The sequence below is a fragment of the Conger conger genome, chromosome 3 (assembly GCF_963514075.1).
Source record: "Conger conger chromosome 3, fConCon1.1, whole genome shotgun sequence".
In the NCBI taxonomy this organism is placed as follows: domain Eukaryota; kingdom Metazoa; phylum Chordata; class Actinopteri; order Anguilliformes; family Congridae; genus Conger; species Conger conger.
The window spans coordinates 20652816-20662137 of NC_083762.1; the positions used below are offsets into that span (position 1 = coordinate 20652816).

A 9322-nucleotide genomic window follows, 5' to 3' on the forward strand; every position below is an offset into this window, starting at 1 on the left:
CCAATAAAGCGGGGTTGCAGTTTGTGAGAGGTGGCTTGGAGGGGAATGTCCTTAGTGGACAGCCAGACGGAGTCACCTGGTTTGTAGACTGGAGCTGGAGTGCGGTGGCGATCAGCAAAACGCCGATTGCGGTCTGCCGTGCTTAGCAGCGCGGCCTTGGCATCCCTCCAAACCTTGGCGCACCGTTTCATGTGGATGGCGAGGGAGGGAACAGCGATCTCGGCTTCTTGGTCAGGGAACAGTGGAGGTTGGTAGCCCAGGGAGACCTCAAAAGGTGATTTCCCGGTGGCAGCGCAGGGTAGGGTGTTGTGAGCGTACTCCACCCAGGTAAGCATCTTGCTCCAGCCGGCTGGGTTCTTGGCCGATACGCAGCGTAGAGCGGCCCCCAGGTCCTGATTGGCCCTCTCAGTTTGGCCATTGGATTGAGGGTGGTAGCCCGAAGAGAGGCTAGCTGTGGCCCCGAGGGCCACGCAGAACGCTTTCCAGACTTGGGAAATGAATTGGGGGCCGCGGTCAGATACGATGTCTGATGGAAGTCCGTGGATGTGGAACACCTCTCTCACCAGAACATCCGCGGTCTCTTGGGCGGTGGGCAATCCAGCCAGGGGGATGAAGTGTGCCGCTTTGCTGAATCGGTCCACCACCGTCAGGATGGTGGTGTTACCCTCGGAAAGGGGAAGTCCGGTCACGAAGTCCACTCCGATGTGACTCCAGGGTCGGCTGGGCACCGGCAATGGTTGAAGCAGTCCAGCAGGGGCCTGGTGAGATGCTTTGCTTCTGGCGCATGTGGTGCAGGCCTTGATGAAGCGTCTGGTGTCGGGGATCATGGCACTCCACCAGAATCTCCGCTTCAGCACCGCCAAGGTGCGGGTAAAGCCGGGATGGCAGGAAAGGAGGGATGAATGGGCCCATTGCAGCACCTGTGTCCGAGCGGCTGAGGGGACGTATAGGCGTAATCCGGGGTTGGACCTGGGATCGGGCTCCTCCCGCAGAGCCCTCTGGATCACCGCCTCGATCTTCCATGTGACGGATCCGATGGTGCAGGAGGTAGGAAGGATGTTTTCGGGGATCTCACGCTCAGAACAGGTGTTGAATTGACGGGACAGGGCATCGGGCTTAACGTTCTTCGAACCTGGACGGTAGGTCAGAGAGAAGTTGAACCTCCCGAAGAACAACGCCCATCTCGCCTGTCGAGAATTCAGCCTCTTGGCTGTCTGGAGGTATGCCAGGTTCTTGTGGTCGGTCCAAACGATGAACGGCTTCTCGGCCCCCTCCAGCCAATGTCTCCACTCCTCCAGCGCCAGTTTGACTGCCAGCAGCTCACGGTTTCCAACGTCGTAGTTCCTCTCCGCCGGGGACAGCTTCTTGGAGAAGAAGGCGCAGGGGTGTAGTCGGTTGTCAGCGGCCCCCACCTGAGAGAGCACTGCTCCCACCCCTGTGTCGGAAGCATCCGTCTCGACCACAAACTGGCGGGTGGGGTCGGGGTGTACCAGGATGGGAGCGGAAGCGAACAGTCTCTTGACCTTGGTGAAGGCCGTCTCAGCTTCGGGGCTCCACCGGAATGGCACCGCTGGGGACGTGAGCTTGGTTAGGGGGGAGACCACTTGACTATAGGAACGGATGAACCTACGGTAGAAATTGGCGAATCCCAAGAAGCGCTGGAGTTGCTTGCGTGAGGTGGGTGTGGGCCAGTCGGTGACCGCCAGAATCTTCTTGGGATCCGCCCTGATCTGTCCCCTCTCAAGGATAAACCCAAGGAACTCAACTGTGTCAGAGTGGAAGACGCACTTCTCTGCCTTGACAAACAATTTGTTCTCTAGAAGCCTTTGTAGAACTTGCCTGACGTGGTTTTCATGATCCTTGGCATTAGTGGAGTAGATCAAGATGTCATCCAAGTAGACGAACACATGGCGACCCAACAAGTCCCGAAGAACGTCATTCACCAGGGCCTGGAACACAGCAGGAGCATTGGTGAGGCCGAATGGCATGACCAGGTATTCAAAGTGTCCGAGAGAGGTATTGAAGGCGGTCTTCCATTCATCGCCCTCACGGATCCGGACCAGGTGGTACGCGTTGCAAAGATCCAGCTTGGTGAAGATGGTGGCCTCGTGAAGTGGGTGGAACGCGGAGTCCATCAGGGGCAGAGGATACTTGTTCCTCACCGTGATGTTGTTCAGCTCCCTGTAGTCGATGCACGGGCGTAGGGAGCCATCCTTCTTCTGGACGAAGAAGAATCCCGCACCGACGGGAGAGGAAGAAGGGCAAATTAGTCCGTTAGCCAGGCAGTCACGGATGTATGTCTCCATAGCCTCCCTTTCAGGTCTGGAGACGTTGTAAAGGCGACTTGAGGGAAGTGACGAACCAGGAAGGAGCTCGATGGCGCAGTCGTAGGGTCGATGAGGCGGCAGAGACTGAGCTTGTATCTTGGAGAACACTGCGCACAGGTCATGGTAAGGTGTGGGAACCCTTTCCAGGGAGGGCCTGGGAGTCTGTGGTGGAGCTGGTGCTCCCTCTGCTGGTGGTGGAGCGGAACGCAAGCAGGACAGATGACATCTAGAATCCCAGGCTTGAACTTGATTGGAACTCCAGTTGATCGTGGGGTTGTGTTTCTGGAGCCAGGGTAATCCCAAGATGAGTTGGTCATTGGGGGACTGGATGACGCGGAACTGGATCATCTCTCGATGGTTCCCAGAAATGACCAGTTGACAGGGAATGGTAATGTGCGTCATGCGGCAGAAAGTCCTTCCATCCAGCGACCGCGCATTCTCAGGGTGGGGTAGAGGGAGGGTGGGAATGTTCAGTTCGGACACCAACACTTCGTCGATGAGATTGGCGTCCGCTCCAGAATCCACCAACGCGTTAATCCGGGTTGTTCTGTCGGGAAGAATCAACAGCGTGGTGAGCGTGGGACGATGGTTCTCTCTGTCAGCACCCTCATGCCTGTCGACTGCTCTCACCTCTACTGGTCGCCTGGTCCTGAAGGAGCACCGAGCCTGGGTGTGACCCGGCCTCCCACAGTAAAAGCACGAACCGGTGGTTCTGCGGCGTGCTCGTTCCTCGGTAGAGACCCTGGTACCGGCCCGGGACAGGTCCATGGGTTCGGATCCCTCCGACTGCTGCTCCTCACGTCGAGGACTTGGGCCCTGCCTGGGGTACGGGTTGCCGGGAAGGATCGGTCTCTCCGACCGGCGTTGTCTGGCGCGGTTGTCCAGGCGGATTGTGGTGCGCACGAGTTGGTCGAGCTGGGTGATGGGGTCCAGTCGCGCCAACTCGTCCTGGAGCGTCTCGCTCAGGCTGGCCAGGAAGAGATTCGCCAAAGCTGCATCGTTCCAACTAGTAGCTGCTGCGAGGGTGCGGAAGTCGATGGAGTGGTCTGCCGCGGTCTTCCGTCCCTGGCGCAGAGCAATCAGTCTCTGGTATGGCTCCTGGTCGCTGGATGCGTGTTGGAACACCTTTCGAATCTCGTCGGCGAAGGCTGGGTAACGGGGAGGGAAAGAATCCCCGGACCACACCGCTGTAGCCCAATCCAACGCCCTCCCCTTGAGTAGTCCCATCACATAGCCAATCCGACGGTCGTCGCTGTTGTAGGTCTGGGGCTGTTGTCTGAATACAAACTCGCACTGGAGTAGGAACGCCTTGCACCTCTCAGGTTCTCCACCGAACCTCTCCGGGGGGGGTTGTTGGGGCTCCCGGAATTGCCAGGCTCCCGAGGGGTTGACCGCCGGGGAAGTGGGTGGGTGGGTGGGTTCCTCCCGTGGTTGTGGCAGGACCGCAACGGCGAGCCTCCTCATCTCTGCACACAGTTCACGAATCTCTAGGTGAAGCTTGGAGATTCCTTGTGAATGCTGCCGGACGATGGCTCCTTGTTCCCGGAGGGCGTGGAACATGGCAGTTGAGTCAGCAGGGTCCATAGTGGCGAAATTGTTCTGAGACGGGTGCGTGGGGGTTGGACCCAAAATGCACGACTCAGAAACAATAGTAAAATAAAGTCCCGTTAGGGCTTTATTCGGGACGAGTCCCAGGAGCGTAGTCAATACAAGCAAAGTCCATACACGAAGATCCAGCCAAACAAATACAAAACAAACAAAAAGCACGGTGCCGAGGGAAGAGGCAATCTCGTAGTCGGTAGGCGTGCAGGGAGGTCCGGTAGCAGGAGAGCTGTCAGCGGGGCAGATGAACAGGCGGACGGCAGGCAGAGGCGTAGTCGTGGGCGAAGCGGGAGTCGAAACCATGAAACAATCAGCGGGGCAAAAGTACAAAAACGGTAGGCGGGGACGTAGTCGAGAAACAAAACGAAGGTCACAAAACAGAAATCAATAGTCGATGGTCAGTAAACAGGCGTGGATCGTAACGTGTAATCAAACAGTAAATAATGCTCAAGAGTTGCGTGAAAAAACAGAGGCAGACAATTTCGCAGTGAACAGTTGCGCGACTGGGCTATAAATGCAGGTGTAGACAGGTGTAGACAATTAGTTAGAGCGTAGCAAGGAAATGGAAAACAGGTGCGATGGATGACAAGTTTAACAAGGAGATTAGTAATCGTTAGTAATAAACCTATCCTGCCCTAGCATTAGTAAATTAGTAAATGACATGCACGAGAAACGTAAGGTAACATGAACACATGATTAGTCTTGTTAGTTTCTACCCAATCCTGATCTAGCGTTAGTAGTTTTAGTAAATAGACAAATAGAAACATTAGGGGAGTGAAGGACAGAACGAGAGAGAGAGAGAGAGAGAGAGAAAAGGCGGAACGCAAGGTTTGCGGAAAAACATGTAAAAGTGTATGCATAACAACGACCAGTTAATGTAACAATAAACATAAATCAAAACATGACACAACGCGAAACTAAGACGATAACCACTAAACATAACCAGGAATATAATCGTACGAAAACATAACTAGACATGACAAGAAAATAAATCGTAACGAGACATAACTAAACATGACAAGAAAATAAATCGTAATGAAACATAACTAAACAACATGACGAACCTAGACTAACATAATACATGAAGACACTACGTGACTAAGACAACATGAATAAACATAAAACATGGCGAGACAGACCTGAAACGTGACAACCCAATTTTTTTGTTTCCATACCACATTTCATAATTTCATACTGTACATTGGAAAGGGAGCTGTACTACCTTGTGGTCGTATTTCAGTATGACCTGAAATCTTGAGCTCAGCATTATGTTTTCTACTGTCCTGGAAACCATTGAACACAGACAACATACTAGATGAACCAGACTCACCAAATCTAGTCACTGCCTCAGACTATTTATATAGCATGCACTTATACCTTCTCATCACAAATCTCATTAAATTTACATGTGGGAAAAGTAGTAAAGTAGACTGCATGACTGCCTTCCCTTGAGACAGTTCAGTGTGATTTTACATTGTATATCTTACACAACTCATATGACTGATGTGAGTTAAAGTTGAAATAGCTGCTTGCTTGTTCAATAAAGTGTTTCCCGCTGCACAAGCTACAATACAAATGTCTCTAACCTTGGGAGCAGTGCAAATATTTTGTGATTAACTAGTCCATATTCAGGCAGATTGAGTGCCCATTATACCCACTAATTAGTAAAACTTTGCCATTGCCAAGAACATATGATTTTTCTTTCAGCGTAATCAATGTATGATGAGTCAAAAAATTGTCAATTGCCCAAATTAGTGATAACTGTCACAATGTTCTCTCCATCTTAGCCCAGCAGACCCTCCTGCAGTCCCCTAATGCAGAAACCCCGAACAACGAAAACACTCTCTAAGCCCACACCCCCCTCCTCCTCGTCCACCCCCTCACCCCCACCCCCCGTGAAGAGGGCAGGATACCATTGCATCGTCCCACAGGGCAGACATCAGCACCCCCTCCCCTTTGCAGTACAAAGCACCCCCCAGAAGACCCAGCTGCCCTGCCCCATAATGGACTGTGTACATCAACATATTTGACTGTTTGACAAAAAAAACAACTTGTTTACAATTTCTGAAGGACATTCCAGAATGAAGGATCTCATTTATTCTGCTTTGGGTTGGGAAGCTATGTCTCTTTCTTGTGGGTGCTGTGGGATGTGTCCAAATCCTCCTGCTTTCCAAAATTTCCCCCCTATATTGGTGTGATAATCAAACAGGGTCTGTAGAGGCTGATTGTTAATTGCAGTACCCAGCGGATTGACAGTCACGAGGGCAGGGCTCTGAACCTCATTTCCATGCGCAGTCATGCTGCACTACAAGGGGGAGCTTTGGTTCAGTGACTGCTCATGGAATAGCAGTTCCAGTTCCAGTTCAAGCCCTCTTTAAATTACGGCACGTCCATCCTTTGATGACCATATTTCCCCCTGCAAATCTAGTCCCAAGTGTTTCAGGCTCTTTTATTTAGCTTAGCATAAGGATAGCTCGGGGCTCCTTGGTAAGTTGGGCCACTTTTACTTGCATTTAATTGGGCTACTTCTGCAGTTTAATTTGGAATTCCATTCACCTGCAAGGATGATTTTTTTTTTCTTGAAAGGCGCTGTGATTTTTATGCCTAGCCTTTCTGGTGTTTGAAGTTTGGAAAGGAAAAGAAAATTGTGATGACGTACAAATACATTCCTCAGCCACAAATGTGGAAAGTATGTCTGAAACCATGACTGTAATGGGATACTAATATTGACTAATATGATGTTGGTGTGTATATAATTTTTATTGGAATACCATAGAATTCCAATTTTAAGAAGGGAATTTGAATTGAATGTGTAGCTGAAGTTTAGGTAAATATGTCACAGGGATATGAAGTGTCTGTAGACATACATGATAGCTCTTAGTGTTAGTTTATCCTTGTTCTTCGCTTGTAACCTCTCATGCAACCAGACTAATATGAGATTGTAAGTTGCTTTATAGCAAGCGGGCTGTTTAATGTTTTTGGATTGATGCTTGTACATTGCTGCTTGAGTATGTTTGTGTTTATACATGAATAGCTTTGTGAACCTGTCCCTATACTCACTTGTGTATGTATGCAGTGGTGTCGTTCCCCTCTTTATTGCTGAATATGCGTGTTTGTAATAGTGTCAGTCCTAGCCATTTTGCTAGCTCCAGTGTTGGTGTTGTAGTATACGTTCCAAGTGATTTTTTGGATAATGGATAATTTTGCACCTGGCTTTCTTTTGCTTGTTGTAGCATTTAATTTCGCCTGAACCATGATCCCTTTGAGCCATCTCAGCGCTTTGCTTCCTACACGACTCCAGGCGGCCATCGATTAACATTACTACTGTTTCTCCAGTGCCACTGTTGGTGCCTCTTTTCTGCGTTTCTTTACTGTCATGCTGGGAACGGCACTAAGGGGGAGCCGGTTGAAATGTGAATTCACCACTTTTACCGAATGTACTCATTTTTTTCCACTATTTCCCCGCAGTCATAGGAAGGATATGATGCTGCTCACAACAAAACATTTAACACCAAAGATGTAGCAGCGAGGGATCGTTTTTGCATCTTTGTGTGCGTTGCTTTGTGTCCGTTGAATGTTTTACTGGTACTAGAAATAATTAAGATGTAGCCTCTAAACTACCGCGAGACAATTGTATGTGAAGTTGTTTTGGCATTGAAAAAAAGAAACTCTAACCCTTAAAGTGGAGCTTTAAGTGCAAGTTTACTGAAGTAGAATTATATGTTTCCGTTAAGACCAGTGGTTCTCAAATTCTTTACCATTTTCCGAGTAGGCCCACATATACCCCAGATAAACCGAATCATTATAGTAATTTATGCCTTTTTACGTTGTTACATTACATTACAGGAATTTAGCAGACGCTCTTATCCAGAGCGACGTACAAGCATGTTCCTTTCAGCATGTTGTTCATATTAAGAACCATTAATACATTTTTGAAAGAACAAAAAACTAAAATTGGTTTAAAATACGTAAGTAGTCTACGATACTAGCACAGTAGGCTTTTACCATGTGGTCTAACTTTGAACTCATTCTAATTCTGGTAATTTATATTTTACAGTGTGCTGCTAGCGGCACACATAACTGGTTTATCTGTAAATTGGTACAGAGAAAAAAAAAAAAAAAGGTTTGGGAGTCACTGGTTTAGACCAGAACTTTGATTCATATTTGTACAAAAAGTCTTAGTTACACTGTATGACCCGTTATCTGGAGAAGGTGCATTTGAAATGTGTCATCTGTGCACAGGAATGATCAGTGCTTCTACATCTTAGTCACCAGTCACCCGAACCTACATGGGTAAACCCAAGTGGTATGTTGTGTGGAATTGATGGTCATCTTTTCCTGAAGTTAAATTCACAGTTATAAAGTAATGGCTGTGTTAATCTGCACAAGGACATTTTGTATGAATGAAATTTGTCAAAGTGATGAGGGGAAACCTTTGTAGGAATGTATAGTGACGAGCGGATAGACGTAGAGAGTAAGGGTGTTGTGTGTTTTTTCTAGTGATTGGATGCAGAGGGAACAGGTTTGTACAAGGTCTGCACCTTTCCTCCTTCAGTCGTAAATTCCCATTTATGACTGTTGCTGAGGTCTGAGAGTGTCTGTTGAGTAGACAAGCCTGAAGTTGCACTTGATGGTTGGTTTATCCTGAGCACCAGGATTTTACCGAGGACCAAATTAAAAATGGCCGGCCAGCAGATGATTTGGCTGTTGTAAATCTGTATGGTTAAGGGTTTTCCTATATAGAGTACTAAGATGCATTGGGGGTAAAAACATTGCTGTTGGGGATTTTCTCTCACTGTGTGTGTTGCTGCCGAATTTGATCTGTAACTGAGGGCAGTTAGGACCTGAAGGACGGAGCGTGCCCTGTCTACATGTTCCATACTCCTGGATCCATACTCGCACTGAAATAAGCTCAGACCTCACTACTGTCACCCAAAATCACTGTTTCTGGATCAGTACTTCCACATACGTACACTGGTACACTACATTCACCTCAATACCACAGTTCTATATAAGGCTGTCGCTTTACTGCTTGAAGGATTTTTTCTACTGTTGCCTTTAAAAAAAAAAACTGTTTGCAAATCCCAAACCGGAATTCCTCACAGCTGCTCCTATCAGTGCCTGAAAACCCAAGGGTGGACTTCCTCACAAGAGCAAACATGCACCTCAGATCCGAATTCTCTCTCGGATGATTTCAAAAATCAGGAACGTGGAGTTTGAGAGGGCTGATAGTGTGCAGGTAGTGTCTTACTACCCTGCACGGACAAACTGTTTGCTGTTCCTGATGGTCTGAATGTCTGTAACAATCATGCTACTGTAACTCACTGGCATTATATTGAGAACAGTGAATACAATTAAACTTAATAAAATGATTTAAAAAATGAATTCTGGTG

General features: G+C 48.4%; 1 protein-coding gene across 4 annotated transcripts in view; it reads left to right on the forward strand.

Moving 5' to 3' along the window:
- cd99l2 (CD99 molecule-like 2) overlaps nucleotides 1-9314 on the forward strand; it is a 28956-nt gene extending 19642 nt beyond the window's left edge. For all 4 annotated transcript variants that reach the window (XM_061233775.1, XM_061233776.1, XM_061233777.1 and 1 more), the window contains one exon: nucleotides 5717-9314. In XM_061233775.1, coding sequence (XP_061089759.1) covers nucleotides 5717-5778 — 62 coding nt within the window. In that variant the 3' untranslated portion in view covers nucleotides 5779-9314. The remainder of the gene's footprint in view (nucleotides 1-5716) is intronic.
- Nucleotides 9315-9322: the final 8 nt, after the last annotated feature.